The sequence below is a fragment of the Coffea arabica genome, chromosome 9e, assembly GCF_036785885.1.
Source record: "Coffea arabica cultivar ET-39 chromosome 9e, Coffea Arabica ET-39 HiFi, whole genome shotgun sequence".
NCBI lineage: Eukaryota > Viridiplantae > Streptophyta > Magnoliopsida > Gentianales > Rubiaceae > Coffea > Coffea arabica.
The window spans coordinates 32,272,069-32,299,188 of NC_092327.1; the positions used below are offsets into that span (position 1 = coordinate 32,272,069).

The window sequence follows — 27,120 nt, forward strand, 5'->3', positions numbered from 1 at the left end:
TAATGACTAAATAATTAATTAACTAAGGCCCTGTTTAATAATCTAATTCAGTACTTAAATTTAATGAATTCAAATCTTAATATATTCAGACGCGTTTGATAATAAAAAATTGAACATCTGAATTAATTAAGTGGTACTAAATTTTCTAGGCAAAACTTGCTCCTGAAAACAAGTGATAAGTTAGTGCCTGTTTGATAACATAAAAAAGTGCTGAAACTGAATTCATTCAGACATTCAGATGTTGTGGGTGTTTGATAAATAAAAATTCACCTGCTGAACTTATTAAGTGGTGCTGAATTTGTATGTATTTTTTTCAGCACAAGAATCGTAGCTGAATGCTTAATTTGATAAGAATCAAGAGATTTATTTCAACTACTTTATCTTATCTACCAAATATATCCCTATTTGTTAATTACATTCAAAATCCTTATCTAATTAAACAACCTAATATTCCCTATTCAAAATCCTTATCTAATTAAACAAAACAACCTAATATTCTCTATTCAAAATTTTTTTTTAACAATAGTATTTTTTTGCAGTAATTTTCATCCACAAACATTTATATTTTGATATATATATTTTTTGTACAGATAAATATTATTTATGTGATGCAACTTATTCACACACACATGGCTTTATGACACCATATCGAAATATTAGATATTGGTTGTCTGATTTTCAAAATGCTTCTCGTCCAAGATCAAAAGAAGAACGTTTTAACCAAGCACATGCAAGATTGAGAAATGTAATTGAACGTGCTTTTAGAGTATTAAAAGCTCATTTTCCCATTCTCAAAACGATGAAACCATACCCTTTTCCCACACAAAGAAACATTGTCATTGTATGCATTGCTCTTCACAATCATTGTCATTTTCATACCTAACAATTTTAAGTTAATTAAATCATAGGTTTTATTTCCTTTTTGGATTAAAAGATAGAAGGGCAAAATTGTACAATCTAGTTTATTAAGCATTAAATTATGAATATTTATCAAACAGTATAAATAGATTCAGCATTAAGATTCAGACATTCATATATCTCTTTTTAGTGCTTAAAATTCAGCAAATTAATTATTTCAGTATTCAAAATTCAGAATTCAGAATTCAGAATTCAGAATTCAGATTCAGTGTTATCAAACGGAGCCTTACTCACTCATTACCGAATGTAATATATACTTAAATATATTTGATTTAATATTTAACAATTCAATAACTTAATGGATTCAGATTACAGATTTCAGTTTTTTCAAACGCAGCCTAAGACCTGTTTGGATTGTGAGTTTCTGTAGAAAATTTTTTACGTTTTTCATGAAGACATTTTCCAATCATTTTTTTACCTTCGCTACAATACATTATTCTTTAAAAGAACTCCTAAAAATAGCAATCCAAATAGGTTTGATAGTGTTGTGTGATGGTATTTTGGCTGTTTATCTTTTCAAAAAAAATTTTTAAAAAAATAAAGGGAGACATTTGTTGTTATTACTACTCCGTACTTGGAATATCTAAGGTATATTTGAGGGCTACCTATGACAATACTCTAACGTGGCCACCATCCATCAAAGAATTTGGTACTGAGATGGGAAAGTGGAAGAGTCAAAACAGAATAATAGCCTGAACAGAAGATGCAGCAAGCGAAAAGACAAAGCTTAGTGGCAATGTAGGGGATTAGAAAGCAACATCTTGTTCTTTGTCTGGAAGAAGGAAAACAAATAGATAATTTAGACAGCAATGGTATTATGGTATTCGGAGATAAAAAAAGAAGAAGCAGAAGCCAAAGATTATTTTCAGCAAGCAAAGCAATACTACTAGTGCTAAAAATGACACCAAAGCTATCATCTCTGTCAAGAAGAAACCTGTACTTTCTACAGCTTCTTCTGCAATTTCAGTGGCAGCTCTGTGTTTTGCTATTGGTTTTCAACTGGCAAATATCCCTTTTGGCTGCAGACGAACCACAGGAATTCGTAGATTATGGATATGCAGTCAAGTCGGTAGGCATAAATTCTGCTGGAAATTCATTGACTGCTCATCTTGAGTTGATCAAGAACTCCACCGTTTTCGGCCCAGATATACCCCAGCTCCTGCTCACCGCCAGGTGCTTTTTCTTCTTCCTATATTATATACACTCATCTTTTAGCTGTAGAAAACATTTGATACAGAGATTCCTTTGTGGATAACGAAATCGGCACAAATTAGTATACTTGATTTTATCATTCTTGCATTTGGACACTTCTCGAATTTAACTTCAGTGCTCTATAGAACTAACACTTTGACAGTAACCCCTCGTAATTGTGCCCATTATGGACACGTTTGTCAAACCATTTTTTTTCCCCATTAAATTTGGTTACCTTTTAGCCTCCATTCTGTCGTGATCCTGTGAACTTGGAACAGTGGACGAGGACTCTTTGATGATGATTTTTAATGAATGGCTAAATGAAAGACCGGCGTCTTATTGAAAAGATCAAGGTCGGAACTTGTAGTCAAATTTTAAAGGAGAATTTTTTAATACACAGTGAGTCTATAATTTTCTTTACATTAGCAGGTTTAGATCATGACACATAATATGAATTTAAATTTAAAATTTAATTCATGTATATGCATCATATATCCATAGTTGTTAGTGTAAAAAATAAAATTACTACACTGTCAATGCATCAAAAGTTAATTCAATTTTAACACGTAGAAGTACAAATTTGTTGTATAGAATCTATAGGGGTCAAAATGTCCATTCATAATGGTCCATTTCTATTTGTCTCTTATGTAAAAATAATAAACAGAACATGCATGCGTTTCCATATGGGAAAGTAACTTCTTTGTTTGTACTTGGTGATAACATGAAAGCTTTAAACATAGCCTTTATGGTTAATCACATATTCTCCTGTACAATAAATTAAAAAAATTTATCACTCTTTGAAAATAGAACCACTTTTTCCTATTTTATGCCTTGTATTAGTTTTTCCTAAAATTCATTTATTACCAACACAACTTCCAAATTACCCTACTTACCCAAAAAAAAAAAAAAAAATTTGATATTACTCTTGTTTTTAAAAGTACCTACCTTTTCAAATATTTCGTAGCTTTCCATATCCAAAACAAGTTAAATGACATGTGTTTGGATAGAGTAGTATTTAAAATATTATTTGAAATAATTACTGTAACATTTTTTATAATATGATATATGTAAAATAAAAAATGATTGAAAATATAAAAAGTGAATTAGAAAATATATTTATGATACAGATCGGGTATTATTTGGCAAATTTGAGCTATCTCATTTATACTTCTTTAATTTTCTAAGAACCAAAGGGTGAAAGGCCAAGCAAAAGCATGATGAGAAACGAGCCATCATTACAGGACTAGGAACAAATAACATGACCCAACAAACTTTACTCTTTTGTAGTTTTTTTTTTTTTTTTTGACAGCTACCCTTTTGTAGTTTAAAACAGGGTACATTTATTTGATTGTTCAAAACAAGGTGCATTACACTTTACCCTTTTATAGTTTAACGCTTTTCACAGAATCCTGTTATGGTTTAAAAAAGGGTTAATTCCACTTTGTCCCCCCAAACTTTGGACGATTATCCACTTAAGTCCCTAAACTTCAAAATGGGACACTTAAGTCCCTAAACTTATAAATACCTCCCACTTAAGGAAAATTGTTAACAAATCTTGAATGCCGTTGGTGGTCAAAGTGTCCCATTTTATAAGGGTTTAGGGATTTAAGTGTCCCATTTTATAAGTTCAGGGACTTAAGTGGGAGGTATTTATAAGTTTAGGGACTTAAGTGTCCCATTTTGAAGTTTAGGGACTTAAGTGGATAATCGTCCAAAGTTTGGGGGGACAAAGTGGAATTAACCCTTTAAAAAATTATACTTCTCATTATTTGGCCTTTGACTTTTTGTACAGCTTTGAAACAAACCGCCGTTTAAGAATTCGAATTACTGATCCCAACAACCAAAGATGGGAAGTCCCATATGACATTCTCCCGCGCCAACCGCCACCACCACCACCGCCTCACACTCCTCCTCAACCGCCACACAACCGCCACCTCCTCTCTGATCGCACATCAGACCTTGAGTTCCGCCTCAGCAACACCACCCCATTTGGCTTCTCAGTCAGCCGCCTGTCAACCGGGGAGACCTTGTTTGACACCACCCCAGAAACTAACAATCCCAACACATTCCTCATTTTTAAAGACCAATATCTCCAGCTTTCCTCCTCATTGCCGTCAGATAGAGCCAATCTTTACGGGCTTGGCGAGCATACAAAGAGTTCATTTCGGCTTAAACATAATCAGACACTGACCCTTTGGAATGCAGACATTTTGAGTGCAAATATCGATGTTAATTTGTATGGATTCCATCCATTTTACATGGATGTTCGATCGCCCAATGGGAGGAGCCATGGAGTTTTATTGCTTAACAGTAATGGAATGGACATTGTATATACAGGAGACAGGATTACCTATAAGGTGATTGGGGGGATTATTGATCTGTACATTTTTGCTGGACCAACTCCAAATATGGTGGTTGATCAGTACACTCAGCTCATTGGCCGTCCAGCTGCTATGCCATACTGGTCCTTTGGTAATAAGATCATATCTCTTTGTTTGTTACCTGATTTTATTGCTCTAAGCTATTCTAGCTGGTTCTTTCTATCGTGCTAATTAATCACCACTAATTAACTATTCTCTTAACACCATTTGGGAAAGAATCAAAGATAATTTCAACGTCAATTTTGAATCCTACGGACAGAAGGGAGGGACAAAAAAAAGAAGATGTAACAATGCTTTATATTGAATGATTTCCTCTATTTCCTTCTGTAGTTAGCGTGCAAGTTATCTTGAAGTTGAATACCTACTGTGTTTGTTCCTATGATATTCCACAGTTGAGTCTAATTCTAGGAGGTCTTCTAATATAAAACATGACTGATCAACCCTGAAGCTGGAGCCAATGCTTAATTTTAACATGTTTCGAGCAAAGCTCTTACACTTGGCGAGATGATAGAGAAAGTTCATCTTTATTTTTCTCCACAAGACATGTTTAGGACCAGTATACATTTGGAAGTGTTACACTTTGTATTCGATTTGTAAATGACAGAATAAGTACACCAGTTATGATACTTCTGTTCTACTTCCATACCATCTGCAAAAGTGATAATGCACATGGTGGCCTTTTGTATATCTCTGAATTCTATCTGGTTGATATTTTTCCCCAGGATTTCACCAATGTCGATGGGGTTACAAAAATGTTTCAAATCTTGAGGCAGTGGTTGCTAATTATGCAAAAGCTGGAATTCCTCTAGAGGTCATGTGGACTGACATTGATTACATGGATGGATTTAAGGACTTTACACTTGATCCTGTCAATTTTCCTTTTGATAAGATGAAGAATTTTGTTGATGCCCTTCATCTAAACGGTCAAAAATATGTTCTCATTGTTGATCCTGGTAAACTTTTCTCCTCTGAAACTTCTTTTTTCGTATGATTATTAGTTTCTATTTGTTTTGTGTTAGATTAGTAGGTTAGACAATGATATACATGAAACAAGACTAAATACTGTCTGTCATCCTTCTGGAACTGAAGTCACTCTCTGACAATCTGAGTGGATTACTTGTTCCTACCGCAGGTATCAGCATCAATGAGACATATGGGACTTACATAAGAGGAAAGGCAGCGGATATATTTATAAAGCGTGACAATATATCCTACCAGGGTGTAGTTTGGCCAGGGAATGTTTACTTCCCGGATTTTGTGAACCCCGCAGCTGGACTCTTTTGGAGCAATGAGATCAACCAATTTCACAATATTGTCTCATTTGATGGTCTATGGATTGACATGAATGAGCTATCAAATTTCATAACTTCTTCTCCTACCCCATCATCTCCGCTTGATGACCCTCCTTATAAAATAAACAACCATGGCGCTAAGATGTCCATCACTTACTCAACTGTCCCTGCAACTGCTATGCATTTTTATGATTTTACCGAGTACAATGTCCACAACCTCTATGGGTTCTTAGAGTCCAGAGCAACTAATCAGGCACTAGGCAAACTGAAAGGTAAAAGGCCATTTGTACTTTCCAGATCAACTTTTGTTGGTTCTGGAAAATTCACAGCACACTGGACTGGAGATAATGCTGCCACTTGGGATGATTTGGCATACTCAATTCCGACCATTTTGAGTTTTGGACTTTTTGGAATTCCTATGGTAGGAGCAGACATATGTGGTTTTTCAGGAAACACTACAGAAGAGCTTTGTCGTCGTTGGATACAGGTATGCTTTGGTGGTTCTTTCTTAACATTAGATTATGAATTTGACAGATTTTCACCTAAAGGGTTACATAATATCAGCTTTTGATGTTTGTTTTGCTCATGAGAAATTCCTTTTAGTTCCTGAAGTAACGGCAAAATTTTCCGCCAGATGATGAAGTCAGTAAAACTTGCGCTTTTGTCTTTTCAGAATCACCTTTTTGATATTGTCTAACAAAAACTCAATGAATTTAAACATTAGTGGAATAAAAGTTAAAAATAACTTGAAGAATTCAATGTAACTTTAAATTAAAAACTAGGGGCAGTCTTAGGTAAGGCATGTCTAACTTTTCATCATGCAGAAATTGAACAATTAACTCTATTTAAAACTGAAATTGTAAAAGTTCATTTCATCTAGTTTTTATAAGCCTTTGCCAGTTCACTAAAGCAGTTTGGATAGTTGATTGTTATATATTGTTCTCGCAATCCTGCTGCAATTTAGAACTTTCACTTTGATGATGCAGTTGGGGGCCTTTTATCCTTTTGCTAGGGATCACACTACAAAGGATAGTAATTCTCAAGAACTCTATCTGTGGGATTCAGTTGCAGCATCTGCCAAAAAAGTACTCGGGCTCCGCTACCGGTTACTTCCCTATTTCTACATGCTAATGTATGAAGCACATATTAAAGGGACACCCATTGCGCGGCCCCTTTTCTTCTCGTTCCCTGAAGATGTCAACACGTATGGAATCAGCTCGCAGTATCTTCTTGGCAAAGGTGTTATGATCTCACCTGTACTCAAGCCGGGAGCAGTCACCGTTGATGCATATTTTCCTGCAGGAAACTGGTTTAGCCTCTTCAATCATTCACAGTCGGTGAGTTTGAGCCAAGGAAAGTATGTGACACTTGATGCACCAACAGATCACATAAATGTACATGTTAGGGAAGGCAATGTATTGGCCATGCAAGGGGAAGCAATGACCACTGAAGCTGCAAGAAAAACACCATTTAATCTCCTCGTTGTTCTTAGCAAAAATGAAAATAGCACAGGAGAACTGTTCCTGGATGATGGAGAGGAAGTGGAGATGGGAAGTGAGAAAGGGAGGTGGACATTGGTGCAATTCAATAGCCATGTCTACAAGAGTTTCGTTAGGCTTGAAACCAAGGTTGTCAATGGAAACTTTGCTTCAAGCCAGAAGTGGACCATCAACAAAGTGACATTTCTAGGCCTTAAAAATGCAAGAGCTTTAAAGGGCTACCAAATTTCCACTAGCAACACACAGAGAAGGAATCAGAACGCAGGAATAAGTAGTAGTTTAAAGCTCAGTGGACAGTTTGCCTCTGTTGAGGTCTCAGGCCTTAATTTGTTGATTGAAGAGGAGTTCAAGTTAGAGCTAAATCTCAGCATGTGATCTTCGAAGAATAAGAGATGAATAGGATACTCCTGTTGGAAATGTATTTGCTTCAGATAACAATAATAAAGCAATACATGTTTTTTAGGAACCAGAATCCAGCAAATACATGGCAATGCATCTGCCGTTTCCTTCAACTCTTTTTTGAGTGACATTTACATACTTCTTGTACTCCGGCAATCCAACATATACAAATCACAAGCAAAGAAGTGCTCTTTGTTGCAGGCATGCTGAGTTCAAATTTTTTGTTTTGTGTTTTCCAACAATATGTTTGGACTTTCAAAATTAAGTCAAAATCAATTGCAAGCTACAAGTGCCCTTTGTTGCAGGCATGCTAATTTTCTTTATTAATTACCTCTTCCCTGTAGCAGTTGTGCATGGTTGGTCATAAAGTTTTCCTGGATTATCCCATACTTCGGTTTTAAAACCTCCGGCAGAACCTATGTGGTGGTAACACTTACCCTATACTTCAACAGTATACATTTTTTTTAAAAATTACATAATACCAACAATAATCGAATTATCAGTTCTTTGAATAGTTAGCAAAAAATAACAACCGCAATTATCAGTCATTTTTCACGTGTGATACTACACAAAATCTATGTGACAAATAAAAAGTTAAACAAATTGACAAATATGCAACAAATTGACAAATAAGCAATATGTTACACATGGATTTTTTTTTTGATAAACAATATGCAACATGTGACAAATAAAAAGTTAAACAAATTGACATAACAAAATCATACTTTTGCTACAAACATAAAAAATTGCCAATAAATGGTATATTATTTTATCCCAACAAAATACCATTTTATTAATTTTTAATTAGAACATGTACATATATATTAGTACTATAATACATTATATATTAGGCAAGGGCAGGGTGCAAGTAGAGTTCTATTTAAACCAATGCTAAATTATACATAAATCTACACAATAAATTAATTAAACTGTTGTCCAACATTATATCACGTAGTAGCAGAATATTGTGATGAATATATAATAAGAAAATGAAACAAGTTAAAAGTTGACCTTTGAGAAAATAGGAAGACTGGAGCTAGAGGTGGCAATATGGATAAATGGTTCATAATTGGTTTTGACTTAACGGATGGTGGATGAAATTTATCCAATCCATTTAATAAATGGATCTAAATGGATGGATCTAAATGGATTAAATAAAAACCAATTATCCATTTATAATCCATTTAAATATTTTCGTAACTTTTTTTTTTGGCCAGATCCTTCGGTATGAAATAGCCACTTTGGGCCCTGACTAATCCGGAGTTGAGCCAGGTTGCACCCCATAAGAGGCGCAAGCTCTCCCTATAAGAGTTGTAGTGCTTCTGGTAAAAATGCATTTTTATGTGCTAAAAGCAAAACGTTTGGTGAATATCATCCTATAAAATTAGGAGTAAAAATTTTTGTGTTAAAAACACTTTTAGCAAAAGGTTAAATTTGGTACTTTTATAGTAGCTTTTGTGATTTAAAAAATAAAACATTGAATTTAATCATTTTATCCTATATTATGAACTAAATAAAGAGATAAATATATTTAAAATTTTTTAAATTACATATTATCCAATACAATAAGTATTTATTGAACAATATCTCCAAATAATATATTTTAAAGCATTTAAATACTTAATAAGTATTTTTATTAAAAACTCTATTGAAAAATTATTTTTTAATAAGTTATTGTAACTCGCAACAGGCCCTTAGTGGAAGGCAAAGAACATGTGATTATTAAGCAACTAAAGGGAAAAATCTACAAAAAAGAAAAGGGATAATTTCAGAAACCTCCCCTGAGGTTTCTGACAGTTTCACTCCCCTCCCCTGTGGTTTCTAAAATTCCACAAACCTCCCCTGTCAGATGGTGAGGTCCCATTTCTTACATCATTTGTGTCAAAAAGACTTAAATACCCTTACAATTTTGTTAATATTTTGTGATTATCTGAAAGCTATTAGTTAAGTTAGTTATAAACACAATTAATGTAATTAACCATAAATTAGAGTCCTAAAAACGAAAATAGAAAAGGGACCGTTGTGAAATGGCGCCAAACTTAGGCGCCATGCTCTTGATCTGATTGACATAACAGCTTGAAAGGCACGGTGCATATAGAAGCAAGAAACTTGGTCTGTTCCCGCCATTGTTTGTGTTATAGCAACTGAGGTTGATGGTTGGCAAACAAACTTGTTGATTCTAACATTTGCTGAAGAAGAGTCTCTTTCTGGCAAGCAAACTGCGTTACCAGGTAAGCGTTTAAGATTTCAGAGACTGTTTCAATATTCCTTGGTAGCTTACTTCTGATTTGGTTGTTGTTTGTATAAGCTTGATACATGTTTGCTTATGATTTTCTGGTTTGTCACGTGACTTGGTTTGCTAAGCCTCTACCAGTTGATGCTTGCTTGATTCTATATTTCTCGTCTGACTTGGGTTGTTTGATATAGTTAGATGCCAAACCTTAGTAGCTTATGCTTTCTCTGTAACTTCAGCAACCAATGTTGCAAGATGGTTAATTTTGCTGCATAATATTTTCTGTAACTTCAATAACTTCAGTAACTTCAGTAGGCTATGATTGTCTATTGTAGGATGGTTAACACTGATGTTCATGATATTGTGCTCCATTGTATGGGAAGAAAAGTAAGAGTGGCTAAGGTAAATCCCAAGAGTTACATGTATTCTGACTTACTAAATGACGTTGCTGAGAAGGCATTGCAAGAAATGTCTGGAAATGTCAATCTACTGGTGCACATGAGATGCGAAATACCTGGTACAGCTAAGTACTTAGATGTGAATGATGACCAATCTGTTGCTGAAATGTTCAAGGTGCATCAATCTCATATAGTCATTAATATACAAGTGTTGGAGATGGATATCATCCCTGCAGAACAGAGTGACAACTTCCTAAACAGAAATGTAGTAAATGAGCATGAGAATTTAAGAACTGAAAAAACTGGTAGAGGCAAGAATATCGAAGTTCATGAATTAAATTGTGAGACTGAGGAGTACATTTGTGATTCTACTTCTGATGACTCATGGAATCAAGGTTGGGACAGTAACAATGAGGATAATTTAGGTGATGAGCATTGGTCTGTATCCCAAAGTGACAGTAGTCATGATGATTTTTCTGACTTTGATGACAAGGAAAATGAGGATATTGTACCTGATTCTGAATCTGAACATGAAATAGATCCCATGAGAGAAGCCTTAAGAGCCAAGATGTGGACTTACAACCGAAAAGAAGACATAGAGTTTAAGAAGGGACAGCTTTTCACAAATGTTGATGCTTTTAGAGCAGCATTAAAGGATTTTGTGATCCAAAAAGGTTTTCCCCTACAAAGATTGAAGAATGAAAAAAGCAGATGTACAGCCAAGTGTGGTGTTGATGGATGCAAGTGGAGAATTCATGCCTCACCTTTAGCAGATTCAGTGACGTATATGATAAAATCATACACACCAGAACACACGTGTGTGATGGACAGCAAGAATCGAGAGGCCACCTCTGATTGGATAGCAAAGAAACTTGTTGCTGTGATGAGAGATCATCCAGACATTTCCAGAAAGGGGATTGAAGCTGAGATGCTAAAATATGGTGTTCATCCTAGCAAACAACAAGTATACAGGGCAAGAGAAAAGGCCAGGGAAGAAATTGAGGGTACACATGCAGCTTCATATAGTAAGATACCAAAATATGCTGTTCTTCTAAGGCAGAGCAATCCTGGCAGCTTATGCAAAGTTCATTATGACAGACCCAATTTACTTGTCGAACCAAGATTCTTGAGATTGTTTATAAGTTTCAAAGGTCAGAAAGATGGTTTCTTAACTGGTTGTAGACCTTTTATTGGTTTCGATGGTTGTCATTTGAAAGGCAATTTTGGTGGAGTATTACTCACTGCTGTAGCATTGGATGCAAATAACTCAATTTTTCCTATTGCATTTGCTGTGGCTGAATCTGAAAACAAAGAAACCTGGAGCTGGTTCTTCTACTTTTTCCAGGAATTCTTTGGACCATTTCATAACAGTGTTCCTTTAACATTCATGAGTGATAGACAAAAGGTATAGACCTTATTTACTTTACTATCATGGCAAATGTCTCATTCTATATGTCCAGCTATGCCTATTATTTGAATGGTTTTAACTCAATTGCTGTAGGGATTGAATCTTGCTTATGAGGAGCAAATTCCATTAGCTACTGGACGGTATTGTTGCAAACACATCTGCAGCAACTTTAGGCTTCAATTTCCTGGAGTATTACTGAACAGTTTGTTCTGGAAAGCTGCTAAGAGCTATGATGCATTAGGCTTCAATGAAGCAATGGCCTCCATTAAAGACATGAATGTAGAAGCATGGAGATACTTATCAAAGATTCCACCTGCATCTTGGGCTAGGCACGCATACTCAACTGAGATAAAGTGTGACCATGTCACAAACAATTTTACTGAATCTTTCAATGCATGGGTGGGAGATTTAAGAGCTAAACCAATACTGACTCTTGCTGATGGTTTAAGGAAAAAGCTCATGAAAAAGCTGCATAAAAGATATCAAAAGGCCTGCACATGGAGCTCTAATATCACTCCAAAAATCACTAAAAAGCTGAAGGAAATTGTTGGACTGTCTAGGAGATGCTCACTGCAAATGGCAAGTGAGGAGATATTTGAAGTTGGTGATGTGGACAGAGAATACATTGTCAATTTGGCCCAAAAGACGTGTGATTGTGGTGCTTTTCAACTGTCAGGACTACCTTGCAAGCATGCTGCACTAGGCATTATATATAGAAGACTCAAAGTAGAGGCTTACTGTGATGGTTGCTTCTCAACAGAAATGTGGATTAAGGCATATAGTGGCATAATTCACCCAATTCCTCATGAGAAACGATGGCCTCCATTACCTGATGTCACTCCAGCAATTGTCCTACCACCACCCCTGAGGAGAGCTCCAGGTAGACCAAGAGTGAATAGAAGGCGAGGACCTGATGAACCAGCTCCATCTCAGACAAAGAGGTCTACTACTCTGAGATGTAGGAACTGCAATGCATTTGGCCATAATAAGAGAACATGCCAAAGAGCACCTGTGAGAGGAAATAACTCTACCTCGCAAACAAATCAGCAGGTTCATAACTGATTTCTAATATTGATCATGTTACTTTGTTCACCATACTTAAGATCATGACATACAACTTAATGTACAGATTCCTAAGAGAAGAGCAAGGCCTGGCAGGGGAATTGCAAACACAGGCTTGTCAGGAGTTGTTCTCTGGGTAAACGTTACTTTATTATATGTTTAGTGAGTGCTGAAACTGTTTACTATCAAATTAACAACTGTTAACTACCAAATGAGGAGATTTTCCTAATGCAAGATCACATAGAGGGTAGTGTGCCTGGTGTGATTTCCAGTCAAGGCAACAATCCAAGCCCATCAACTGAACCTGGTGCAACTAATATTCAAGCTGATGTACAGACAACTATGGATGCTGCTAAGAGAAAGGTACATCCAGTTGCTTTTTGGTCATTTTTTTTCATTTCTGAGTTGCTCACCCTATGCACTTGTCCTATATCATTTCAGAGAGGAAGGCCCTCAAAGAAAGATGGAACATCTGCTGTAACTAACATCAGGAGGAGAACTTCATTTGCAGCTTCACAACCAATGCCATTAATGCCAATTGCTGGTGCCAATTCCACAAAAAATTCCCACTTACAAACTTCAGTGAGCACCAATACATCAGCTAATCATGAGTCGCACAATCTTAGCAGCAGCTATAGCTTGAGGTTTTAAATAGTTAGGCCTCCCTTGTCATATATTGTTGCTAAAAGAATACTGATGTTCTTTTGAATCTGTTTACGATTGGAGATACTTTTGTCATTATTAGTTTTGCTGAAACTTTGCTGAAATGCTTGGTGCAACTTTTGGTTTTGTATACCATCTATGGACTTAGTACCTATACATGGTCTTTTGCCTGACATTTGAATTCCAAGCAGCAGTGTAAATTCATTAAAGACATACATTTTGTATCTTTGAAGTAAAGTGCAATATGCAGGGATTCTACAGGTTCGAATTCTTTTTGTATGTATAGATTGTATGGTGTTGTCTTAGTAAGATCATAATAGACAACGTCTTGCATGCACATATGAATAAACTGAAAGTGAAAATTTGAATAAACTGATTTCATTAAACTGACTTCACAATTTGAACAAACATATAAATTGCTAAGAATACAAGGTTAAGTATCATTAGCTTTGTCACTATGGAGTATTGTTCTTCAACTCTACCAATCTGGACTTGTTCTTCCCTTTGCATTGATGAATGTTTGCGTTCTCTTTGGCTGCTCACCTCTTCCTCTTCTGGACCTTCATACCATTCAAAGAATCTGCAATTTGTGCAGCAAAAGTACAGCTTGTGTGGATTCCGTTGACTCTCAGAAATTTTAATAGTTGCCTTGCGATTACATCGACAATATCTATTTCTAATTGTAAATGATGTAGGTGAATTCCAGAATTCACCTCTGCTGCTTGAACTGGCCATTTGCGTGTGTGTTTGTTGCTGCTGCAATTCAAGATGGAACACCAAGCACTTCAGTTGCATCCAACACCAAGCATTTTAGTTGCATCTCACAGATTAACATTTGTCTGTTGTTGTTTGTTGCATCTGTGGCTGCTGCATTTTACTTTGATAAATAGCCTTCGGAGTTGGCCGTTGCATGCACTACAAGAAAACGGGCTTTTTGCAACGCTTTTGCTGTGGCACAAGGAGAAAGTGCGGTAAATAAGCAGCAAATTTCAATTTGTGCTGCAAATTTCACAACGGTTCCTAATTTTTACATAAAAACGACATAGTTTTAATAAAACCCATAAAAGATAGTTTCCTAGCACAATCCACATATCGATCCCTTGTAAAAAGGTATCGATAAGCCCCCCAAAGCAGGAAGGGGTTTATCTTTTACAAATCCGAAAAGGAAAAAACAAAACTACCTAGACCCGAATTCTTCCGCTCATCCAAAACCACTGCAGTACGCAACTCGGATAAGAGTTTGTCAATATTTTCACCATCTCTGCTTCAAATATAGCAGAAATCAAAAGCTCTTACGCCATCACTATTACAAAGAAAAAGGTAAAAATTCTTCCATATGATTTTCGATTTCTATGTTTTTTTCCCTCGTATGTCTTTGTGACCTGCACTCTTCTCTGTTGCATATATATTAATAACCCTAGGATCTTAACTGAATTTCGGTTAATAAGATTTGGCACAAAGCCCTAATTTGATTGGGCAAAGTAATTGGTCTTCCGTTGATTCTGAATTTTGTCAACCACAGTTGTCGAAATTCCTACAGCTGAAAGCTCGAACAAATTGACCCAACCATTTGAGTCATTGACTTCAAAAATTAGGTCTCGCGGCAACTAGAAGAGTCTGCCCCACTACAGCCCCTGTTCGTTGATATTGGTGTGTTCATGTAAGTGTTTCTTGTAATTTAATGTAATGCGGATTATCATGAGATCGCTGCTTTTATTATTACCTGTGTTCTGTTTTGTATGACAGTCAACAGATGCTACTGTATCTTTTCTTGTCTGCTCTGACTATGTAATGTCATAACGAATGTTTCTTCTATGGAATTTATCTGCAGTTAATCTAGATTGGATGAGAAAGACAAGGATATTACTCATCTGGAAATCACTTAACAATCAACAGTAGATTTTACTCTTGGTTTCTGTACTAGTAAAATGCGTGCCATGGACTAGATTTGCACGCTTGACATGATTTTCCAAATAGGTTGGCACAGATGCTAGTGCATCTTTATCTGGTTTGCTCTGGAAGTAGAGCTTGCATGTAGCGTTTATGTAACGTCATAACAAAATTTCCTTCTATGGCATTTATCTGAAGTCAATCAAGGTTGGATGTGAAAGATAGAGGATGTTACTCTTCTGAAAATCACTGAACAATCAGCAGTAGTTTGTAATAGGCACTAACAGAGGAATGACTGTTATACTCTCAGGTTAGTGGGCTAGTAAAATGAGTGCCTTGGACTAGACTTGCATGCTTCATGACTGTGATTTTCCAAATGGTTGGGCACAGTTTATTGGTAAATTTTTATTGCAGCAGCAAACTATGTTTATCGGATGCACTTGAAGAACAAGATTGTGAGAAGAGGCCTAACCTCCTGAAGTGCATTCTCAAAGTCCTATAGAAAACCAAAACCACAAAAAGATATTATTCCTTTCATCCTTCAGGTTATTAAAGTTCCATTTTTAAACTGTACAAGGAGGCAGTGCAGCGAGATTTATGTATTCCTAGATAGGTTCTATTCTTTAATTTTCTCTATGTGCTGTAAATTACCTTCACTGTTACGGGCCTCATATCCTCCTTTTTCAGCTTTGTGATTTCAAATCCCTGAGTAAGTGCCTCTCTCAGAGGGCCCATTGAAGCAGCCTTCACTAAGTTCTTCATGTAAGTGTTTCTTGCAATTAGGAATTTGTAAGACAATCTAGCTCCCCTGATTTATCTATGTTTCTTTTTCTTGCAAACAGAACACTGGTTTGCATATTGACATAAATTCACCACATTCTTTTGGCATTGAGAAGTTGGGTTAACTGTTAACATCGCATTCCACTATGAGCATAGCAAACTGGGATGCACATGCTGCACTTTATTTTTTATTTTTTTTGCATGTTAATAAACTGGGAAACTGTGCGTGCACATGTAACAATGAAGGGGTTTTTGACCACTTATACAAATTGGATTTATCATGGTGAAGATCCATGGGACTTCAATCAAGAAAATATGAACAATGGAGTGTTTAGGCGCATTGAAAATGATGACATGCCTGAAGGATCTAAGGAGAGATTTTGGGAAGATATTAAGGTATTTTGACTCACTATCAAAGTTAGCAACATTTTTTTTCTTTTTATTTCATACAATCTTGTAGCTTGTGAATGTTTAAACTTTTGTTTTGTAATTTTTGATAGAGAAATACATAGTTTTCCATTGAGTATTTGTATGATTGGGAAGACGAGCTGTTTTTGTTAAGATTTAGCCAGCTATTTAGGGGACATAATGTAGTAGAAGTGGTCTTAATTTTCAGTATCTGTGAAAAGGTTGAATTACAAATTCCGTTTCAGTATCTATTGTTATATTAACGTTTTCTTCATGCTTAATGGGCTGGGGTTATATGAGCAGGGGACTAATAGAATACACTTTGCAGCCCTGGACTTGATGGTACATTGGAAGCATGCGGATTGGGAGATATGAAGATGTTTTTGAGAGATGTATGATGAAGTGCTGTACTTTTGAAGACAAGCACATTTTGGAATATATGAAACATCTTGTAATTGGAGCGAACAATATTAAATGATAAAGTTTGTAGAATTTGACTAAAACAATGTATGGTACTTTATTCTAGTGTATTGTGGAACTATATTTTGTTATAATATTCGATTTTAGGATATTTGAGCATGATAATTATTGTACCATGAAAAAATTGATTTCTGGTCTTTATATTGGTGACTTTTTTGCGACGCAAGTTTTTGTCGCATGACATTGTGGACATTTTGTAGCGCATTTTTTGTGCCGCAAGTAGAGTGGTGACACTCAAATTGGCGTCACAAAGAGTGATGCAAATGTATGCGACATGTTGAAAAATTGTGTCGTTTTCTTTTGTAACGGCTACTTTTGTGGCATAATTTAATTCTGTCGCATTTGTGCCGCAAAAAGGTTTTCGCGGCGGTTTTTGGACTTTTTGCAGCATATTTCTGGCGTCGTGAAAAGTCAGTTTTCTTGTAGTGCATGTAGACGTTAGAACTGGCTGCCAGAAAGAGCCGTTGCATTGCATTTGTTCACTACTCCTCATTGTAATCAAATCCATGATTGGTCTCACTTACACCCCCTCAAGTTTCATTCTTCTTAAATTCCCTCATTTTTCTTCACATTGCATTAGCTATCTAACCCAAGATAATGAGGGCATTTGTGGAATACACTGGTTTCTCTCTCCAGCTACTAATTTTATATTGTTTGTATTTTGAAATTGGGTCTATTTTGGCATCCCCTATTTAGTTTTAGGGGAGGTTTGTGGAATTTCAGAAACCACAGGGGAGGGGAGTGAAACTGTCAGAAACCTCAGGGGAGGTTTCTGAAATTATCCCAAAAGAAAAAGACGAAAATATACTTAAGGAAGTAGAAGGCAATAACAAAAAAGGATTCTTCTCAGATTTAACAAACTCATAGAGGCCAGTTGTCAATATTTTGACTGTGTTTCTAGCTCCACTTCTTGTGAACGTGATGATGTTCTCTAGTTTTGTGGGCCCACAACGATGACGCTTTCTGAAAGGAAGAGAAGAAGTTATTTGTGAGTCCTGGGTCCGTCTTCCCATTGCATTCTATTTTGCTAAATGGATTTATATGGATCAAGTGGATAAACCATGTAAATCCATCAATTTAATTGGTTTTAAATGAATAACCATTTAAAACCATCACACTTTTTTTAGTCATCCAAATCCATTTAAACTTGGTTTATATGGATGGATAAATGGATTTGAATCCATTTTGCCACCTCTAACTGGAGCTAATTTAGGAAGAAAAAAAATATGCACATGCATTTGTCAAAAATAAAAGTATAAATATAATTTACTTGAGAAAAATTCAGGGCGGTAAAGTATTGCCACATCATAGGGTCAGGGGGCAAAGTCTTGTTAACCCTATTTATTCTCATAAAAATCCATCTTTTTATTTTATTTTTTCTATAGCATTATAGTAGCTGCCAAAATAAATTAGTCATTCGAAGGACGAAGGCAGGGCATTTAAGTAAATGCACAAACTGCAACGGCTATTTCTCAGTTCTCACGTCACGTAGCCGTTTGGTACGGGGAAAATGAGCACGCTCTACTAGGCATCCCCCCACTCCCCATCTTTCCCTCGCCACTCTCTCTCACTCAGCAATTCTACTCTACTCCACTCTTCAGTTTGAGAAAGAAAGAAAAGGAGGAAGAGAGAGAGAGAGAGCCCAAAAGAGGAAGAAAGTTAATGCTTTCTTCTACTACCACTTGCTAGGGTTAAAGGGTTCTTTTTCCTTCAATCAGCAGCAGCAGCAGCAGAAGTCTCTTTTGGGAAAAATTACCCAAAAAAAAAAAAAAACTGAACGATGAACATTTTCAAGAAGAAAACTTCGCCCAAAGGTACTCAAAATTCTCTCTTGAAACTTCTCATTTTCTATTTATTTCAGTTTTTTTTTTGGTATTTTTTACCCTTTTGGGATTTTATTTTATCAAGCATTTTTTGTTTTCTTTTAGATTCATATAAATGTAAAAGTGGATTTTTTTTTCTTTTAAGCTTTGTTCTGAATTGATTAGTAAAATTTTTGACAGAGGCACTGCGGACCAGCAAAAGGGAAATGGCAGTTGCCACAAGAGGTACTTTTTTGTTTTGATAAGAATTTTACATTTGATTTGCTTTGCGATTAGAAATTTTGGCTTTTTTTTCCTTTTGGATGGCGTGGGGAGCATCTATTTTTACAAATGTCGGAGGATTAGAGATGTTATTAAGTTTGAATTCGTGTTAATTTGTTGGCCTAAGTGGTATTTTGAAGTGGTTTGGCTCGACTTGTACCGTACTTGAAATTAAAATAAGCTAGAGGGCTTGTTGACACAGAAATGGTTTATTGTTTAATCCTGCATTGTGAGTCTTGGGAAGCAGGACATCAAATTGAGAGGTTTGAAAAGTAGAGTGGTGCTTCTAAATTCATTTGGGGAAATGACTCAGAATGTTGGATTGAGAAAAATGATGTCTTTTGTTTGTATTTGTTGGCTGGATGCTCATTCGCTCATGTTAACCGACCAAGTTCTTGGTTTTCTTATTCGGGATGGATGTGAATATGTTGAATGATTCTTAAACTTTAGCACTTTCTTGGCTGTCCCTTCTTGTCTACCTGGTGTTAGTCTAATCTTATGATACAACAAATTTAATAATGATTGAATTGGATTGAGAAAAATGATGTCTTTTGTTTGTATTTGTTGGCTGGTTGCTCATTCGCTCATGTTAATCAACCAAGTTCTTCCTTGGTTTTCTTATTGGTGATGGATGTGAATATGCTGAATGATACTTAAACTTTAGCACTTTTTTGGCTTTTTCTTTCTTGTTTATCTGGTGTTAGTCTACTCTTATGATGCATCAAATCTATGATGATTGAATTGGATTGGGAAAAATGACGTCTTTGTGTCGAAAAAGCTTTGTTGGCTTGGTGCTTCTTTTAGGGTGTTGCATCTCTATACATTGTCATTGAAGGCTTAGTATGTCCAGCAGATGTTATATTATATCTAAAATGCTTGATCTGCTTTCTGTTCTTTGTCTTGTTGTTGGTTATGAAGAACTGGAAAGACAAGACAACAGAGTTAACCACTTCAATTATACTTACTATTGTTAAATGACAGAGCCAGAGCCTTTCAGGGGAACTTGCTTGTACTCTTAATATGTAGATGTTTGGGCTGGATATGTGATGTTAGTTTGATGTCAATGCACTAAACATTGTACATTCTAACATAAATTTACAATGAAAATTAACAAAAGGATTGCTCAGTGATTAGGAACTTAGGGATCACCCAATGCTAAGAAGCAGACGCACTGTGATACTCCTTGTGCAATAGTTTAGAACCCTGAATTGCTAGAAACTTAAATATTTCATCTTAAATCCCGTCTTCTAAATGGGCTTGAAGTCTTTCTGCAGCAGAGATTTCGGTCATATTGACCAGTACTAGACATGAACATACCATGTAGGAATTAGGTTTCCTAGATACTAGCTAAATATTCAAAATGGCTTGTAGTAGTATTTGATAACTTTATTAGCCTTAGGCTTCTCTTCCCTTGATTCAATCTCTGATTGGAGTGTTCTAGTGTAACTACTTTTGGAATCCAGCCAACCATGCTTAGGCAGATCATGCTTTTGTCTATCTTTTGTCATTGTAGATCTAATTTGTTTGATTACTCAAATCAAGCTTCTGCCTCCTAGCTGTTCTTGGTGATACATTTGTCCACAGTTTATGGAATATTGGCAATTCCCATCTTTTCCAGGTGGTTCTAATGTTCCACATTCTTATGACTTTGGGTTTTTTCTGGAATCCCATTATAGCCTGAATATCTCCCACTTTCATATGCATATGCTTTTGTTGCTGAAAATTTTGTTCCAATTTCCAAGAGAAAGTTGGAAAAACTCTCGAAGAGTATTTAGCACAACTGGTAGAAGTATACATTGAATTTTAATGTAGTTAGCAGCAATATGGAGATAGAAACAGCGTCTCACTAAGCTCGAATGAGTTGTAGCTGAAGTTTTAGCAGAGTTTTCTTTCCTGTTACCTTCTTTTTGTAGGGGAGGAATTTAGATTCAACAAGTCAGCTCTGGAAATGGTAAGAAGGCCCTTAACAACATTGCTTACTCCTTGCCCCTCAAGTTTGAGCAGAGTTTTATTTCCCATAACGTTCCTTTTAGGGTGTTATTGGGGAGGAATTTAGATTGAACAAGTCAGCTCTGGAAATGGTAAGAAGGCCCTTAACAACATTGCTTACTCCTTGCCCCTCAAGTTTGAGCAGAGTTTTCTTTCCCATAACGTTCCTTTTAGGGTGTTATTGGGGAGGGATTTAGATTCAACAAGTCAGTTCTGGAAATGGTGAGAAGCCTCTTAACAACATTGCTTATTCCTTGTTGCCCCTCAAGCTGAGCTTATCTCGCTGGGTCTTTGTTAGGTTCTGCTGTTTTCGTCCGCCCTAAATTGGAAGAGATATTTTATAGATTTAGAGAGCTGATTGGTTCTTCTGTGTTATCTCTTTAGATGGTTTGTCCGCTAAAAGAGAACACTTCACGGTGTTCTGAAATGCTTAACTTTTGGACCAGGAAGACTCAGCTATTTAATCCTGATTTTGTCCCTATTCAAGAAATTTGGCTCTTTGCACAAAATACAGTCTTGAGAAGTGAGAGTTCAAGGGAAGGATGAATAGTGTCAATGGTAGTATTAGATTATGTAGAAGCTACAAAAATATGAAACATTCCAGCTATTTTGGCCTATCTTCACCCATGCATTTCTCGTGTATCTCTTCAGGGATTGAACGGGAGATCGCATCTTTACAGATGGAGGTATGTCTACTGCAGCCAATGCCACTTACATTGTTTTTCTTCTATACTCTTTTCCTTTCTGAAGATTGTGGCCATTTGTATAAATATTGTATTACATGTTTGGTTTGTTGGCAGAAATCTAACTCTGATATGCTTTTTTAGGAGAAGAAACTAGTTGCAGAGATTAAAAAAACAGCAAAAACTGGAAATGAGGCAAGTTGTCTGATTTGCAATTTTTTTTTTCTTTCCCCATAAGATTTATTTGGTATATTGTTGTTCTCACCAAGTAACTCAATTTGATTAGGCATATTCTCATGGATAAGATATTTATTCATTAACAGGGTCTTAAGGCCTGAGTTAATTCTTGTTGGTGTTTGTATTAACACTTGCATGGGTTTGACTTTCAATAGGTAGTGTCTGGATCACATGTTGAATAGAAAGTGGTAGAAACGCCAGATACTACCTGTTGACCAGTGAATGTGTATTGCTTATTCTCCTTTATTTCCTTTTTTCTAGCTCAGGCCATGCTACAATGTTGCCATTCTCTTGTACGTGTGACCCAAAAAAAGTAGCTGCTTGCCAATGGCCGGGGTCTTACCTTGCTGGAATTATTAATGACATAGAACTCTTGAAGATGCACCTTTTTCATATTGAAAAATGCAAATGAACTTTATTGAAAAATCATGAACTCAACTGACTATGATTTTGGTGCCCTCCGCACGTTGCATTTCCATGAAGAGATATGTAATTATGGAGTTGTTAAACAGGAACTCAATTAGTCGTTTTGCAATTATGTGTAAAATTAACTACAATTATTGAATTTGCAATTGCCACAGGTTTGTTTTAATTGAACCTGAATAAGAAATTTGCTGAATGCTTCAATAACAAAATTTACTTATGCAAAACAGGCTGCAACCAAGATTTTAGCTCGTCAACTTGTTCGGCTACGGCAACAAATAGTAAACTTGCAAGGGAGCCGTGCCCAGATCAGAGGTGTAGCCACGCACACCCAGGTAACTTTTACTTTAACAACTTGAATTGGTTTCAAGAAAGTAGTATAATTGAGATATCTTTAGCCAACTGCCTGTTACTTTTGCAGGCACTATATGCCAGCACTTCTATTTCTACTGGAATGAAAGGTGCTACAAAAGCAATGACAGCCATGAACAAGGTACATATTAGATGCTTGACAAAGTATAATACTTTGATGGCTTAATTACTCAGATATTCCCATGAATATTTTTTTAGCTTCACATACTTTAAAGATTGATCTTGGTCATAATTAGTCTTCCAGTCATGAAATTTGAGATATCTCTGAACTGGTCTTATACTCTGGATGCTCTGTTCCATGTAGAATGGAATAATAATATCTAAAATTTTGAGATGCTACGAAGTGTATTGTTCCATGTAGAATGGAATAATAATATCTAAAATTTTTGAGCTGCTATGAAGTATATTGTTACTTAAGAGCTTCGATGAAAGCAAAGTGTCTTTTATTAGCAGAATAATATGTTTAGTTTGGGTACTATGATATTGCAATGCTCGTGGAATCTTTGGAGTGTATGCAACAGTAAAGCATTAAAATCTCCTTTTTGTGACTCAATTCTATCCTTTTGAATCCTGTGAACCTATTTACTGTGGACTTTTGATGACTTCTGAATCCGTGCTTTAGCTTTGATGTAATCATTTTGGTAGATTAGTTAATGCTTGCTAATAACTTGTAAATAACTTTGCCTAATTAAAGATTTGTTTATATCTTGTATTAGATGCTTGAGACTAGATTCTTTGCTGGCCACTCCTCCCTTTTCACTGTTCTTCTTTCTTCAGGAAATGGCACCCACAAAACAAGCTAAAGTGATTAAAGAGTTTCAGAAGCAGTCGGCGCAGATGGATATGACGGTAAACTTGATTAGGCTTCATTATTTTGACAAATAGTCTATATTAACCAGTAGTTTTATTTTCACCTTATAGTGTAAGATCAATCCCTCACAAATTGTAGAACAGTTGATGACTGCAAAAGTTTGGCCCTGGACAGTTTCAGATATTACAGTGCAGCTATTTTGCTTCATAAACTTTTCCAACATAGAACAAAAGATTGAGTTTTACCTTTCTTTTTCTGTGACTTGCATTTTGGTCTTTACTCTAGATTGAGATGATGTCGGAATCTATTGATGAAACCTTAGATAAAGATGAGGCTGAGGAGGAAACAGAGGAGCTTACTAACCAGGTTATTAGCATTTCCTTTGTCAATTGAACCTTTCTTCTCTATTTTTATGTCCTTTCTCATCCTCTTAACTTTTAATATTAAAATGCCCTTTTTTTTTCTAGGTTCTGGACGAGATTGGTGTGGATATAGCCTCACAAGTAGGTTTATTTTGAGGATTTTCTTTCTGCAATTTGGTTTATGTCAATTTGATGTTATTCCCAGAATCTATCAAATTTCTGATTCTGGTTTCCATTTTCCTTGCAGCTGTCATCTGCTCCAAAAGGTCGGATTGCAGCAAAGAAAGTTGATAATGCTGCCCCCCCTAGGTGCGTTCTTGTTTTGACTGAAAAGGAAATGATTTCTTAGTGCCTCTCTAAATATTTAAACATTTTAAGACCAGATTCTTTGGATGTAAAATGTTCGAGGACTTGGAAATAAAAGCTGTTTTTCTATCCGTGTTTGATGGATGATGGGTTTAGCTGCATATGCTATTTGCATTCTCCAATTTGTTTGTCTGGCTGGAGTTCCCATTACGTGCCTGCTTTTGCGAGTATAATGGTGTCTAAACTGTCTTGTGTGCCTTCTTGTCGGAGTCCACTGCCAAAAAAATGAAAAAAATAAGCAAGTAATACAAATGTTTCTTTGATCTTTATAAAAAGCTCAAAAATTATCAACACGATGAAGTCTCTAGCTGGGGCTGACCACTTTTTCTATTGGTCTTTTAAGCTGATCTTCATGTCCTGGACCAGATAAAGTAAAAGAAGGGGTGGTCATTTGAGCATGCATTTGTTGTCTCCTTAATCCTTACTGTTTGATTATCAGTTCAGTCTCCTGCTTTTTTACCTTTCTTGATTTTCCAGACTAAAATAGAAATATAAAACCTCTACTTTTTCCGACGAAATAAAACAAAGGTGGTATGCTACTGTTATTTTTGGTCTGCCATTTTTCTAGTTAGGCAACTAGATAGTTTTAAAAAAAAATCATGCAAGAGAAATGTGATGAAATTGATGTTATAGGTAAAACTTTGTGACATAACAAGTGCACAAGAAATTTTAGTAGTAGGAATTGGTAATGAACTCATATTGTGAGGTATTCATCAGTGCCTAACATCGTCAGAAGTTTCTGTGCACTGAATTGTTAAACTTCAATTCCTTTGGGGATGATGGGGGAGTTTCAGGATATTGCTGAGGCACAATTCTGTAAAGTTTGCAAATGCTTCCTGCATCTAATGTGGGTTTCTCCTGGCTTTGGTAAACCTGCTAGGTCTTTTTGACCTTTCTTATTAAGATTTTTATTGAAACAGTGCTACCCCTGGAAAGCATTTTCTACAACGTTTGCGAATGCTTCCTGCATCCCATGTTGGTTTTTGGTTTGCTAAACCTAGCTTGAACTTCTTATTGAATAACCTTTTATCAAAATTGATTTGAGTTTGAAAAAAATGCTACCCTTGTAAAGCATATCTGGAAATTTTTAACTTTCAAACTTACGCATCATTACTATGACTACCCTTCATGGTTGGTAAATCTAGCAACACCATGTGTATTTACAGTTTTGTGCAATCTTTGAAAATCCCTTCAACTGCTGTGCAGCTCTGCAACTGCTGATGTTGAGGATCTTGAGAAACGGCTAGCCTCCCTGCGCCGTATTTGACAAGGAAAGGGTGGTAGGTGGATATTCCCTTTTGTAAAAAGTTATAGAACAAAGTATATGTATACTAGATAGACTTTTAGTACTTGTCGAACTTCATCTTCGTTGTTCTAATAAGCACTTTTGTATCTTGAGGAGGACCTTAAACTATTGAATTTGAGTATTGATAAAATCTTTTAGTATGGACATGATTACTCCTTATTGACTGGTTTTGCTCCCAAATCATTTGCAAGTCATGTTGATGTTTTAGGACCACTTTAGTCTGCTTCTGGTCAAATTTACCACGTTGAACAAAGCTTCAACGTTCCACTGGATCCTGTTATAATTCATGTGGCAAGAATTCAGGCTTTGAAGTAGTTTCTTCGGATGTGATGATTTTCTTTGAAGCAAAAACATCAGGCCTTGTACTAATGAAGTTGGCTAGATACAGCACTGATACAATCCAGCTCATCTCAATACAGTTTCTTTTGAGTCAATCCCAATCCAGGAAAGCTTTTCTTCATGATCTGTAGACGTTTGTTAGCTCTTCCAAGAAATAAAGCATTGTAGGCAGTTTGCATAATCCCCTTTGCATTCTGATTAGTTGCATTCACTGGCTTGTATGACTACTCTGAGGAATAGATTTTCGTCAAACTTATAAAAAACTTCAGGCCACCTACACAGCAATATAGTTACTCCTCCTTGTCCCAATGTATTTGGAACTGTAAAAACTGTCACGGTTGACAGTAAAGTTGTAGCATCCAGCCAAGTAGTATTTCGATGCTCCTTCCTCAGTCCCCTCTGATTGCCCAGAAGAGGTCCTCTCACTTAGATGCTCGATCGAGAACTCTACCAGCAGCTTCATCCACATTGTCAGTGCCAAGATTATATTTCCCAGTAAGTCGACCATATGCTTCTCCTGTTATCTGGCAGCCAATTCCTGGCTGTGCAAATGCCAGCCGGGAAACTATAGGTTTTGCTTTTCTTGGCAATCCAGTTATAAACCTCACAAATTCGTTGTGATGTTTCAGTTGTTTAACTGGAAGTTCCAAGGTTTTTTCTCAGGTTCTCATTTTCAATTCATCTCTCCTGCAGACAAGGCATGTATTGTTGGAATGCTTTGTTCATACCTGCAAATTAGGTTTTCCACCCACAAAGTTGAAGGAAAAGAGGGCGAAGATTTCCAATTTTTACCCAGCTTGGAGTCAATGATTAATCGTAGCAAGATGTCCCGCGTCAACATTTTCTAGTTCCATTCATTGCAAAATTGTGAGAAGAATAATTTAAAGATGCTAAAGATGATCTTGTCCTAATCAGTCTATCATGGAAGTAGAGGACTAGACAAAATAAGCAATTTCCAAATTTGCAGCAACATCGTTTGAGAGCCAAAACCTGAACAATAAAAGAGAATGGAATCTACTGGGGTGTCAACGGGTTGGGTTTGGACCCGACCTGACCTGGATCCGATAAATTTTTCTGAGTTTGGATTGAAAAATAATTCTGATAGCCGAATCCGGCTCCGGACAATATATTAATAATTATAAAATA

General features: G+C 36.1%; 2 protein-coding genes across 2 annotated transcripts; both read left to right on the forward strand.

Moving 5' to 3' along the window:
* The first annotated feature begins 1,636 nt into the window (after nt 1-1,636).
* On the forward strand, nt 1,637-7,880 carry LOC113709424 (alpha-glucosidase). The gene is made up of 5 exons (XM_027232188.2): nt 1,637-2,091; nt 3,902-4,581; nt 5,213-5,443; nt 5,623-6,269; nt 6,769-7,880. The coding sequence occupies exons 1-5, from the start codon at nt 1,736-1,738 to the stop codon at nt 7,654-7,656; spliced, it is 2,802 nt and encodes a 933-aa protein (XP_027087989.1). The 5' UTR covers nt 1,637-1,735; the 3' UTR covers nt 7,657-7,880.
* A 10,631-nt stretch (nt 7,881-18,511) lies between these two features.
* LOC113709466 (vacuolar protein sorting-associated protein 2 homolog 2) lies at nt 18,512-25,794 on the forward strand. The gene is made up of 11 exons (XM_027232240.2): nt 18,512-18,816; nt 19,006-19,050; nt 21,727-21,761; nt 21,903-21,953; nt 22,649-22,753; nt 22,840-22,911; nt 23,568-23,639; nt 23,887-23,967; nt 24,069-24,104; nt 24,211-24,272; nt 25,536-25,794. Exons 1-11 carry the CDS (start codon nt 18,783-18,785, stop codon nt 25,594-25,596), a joined length of 654 nt encoding a protein of 217 aa, XP_027088041.1. The 5' UTR covers nt 18,512-18,782; the 3' UTR covers nt 25,597-25,794.
* Nucleotides 25,795-27,120: the final 1,326 nt, after the last annotated feature.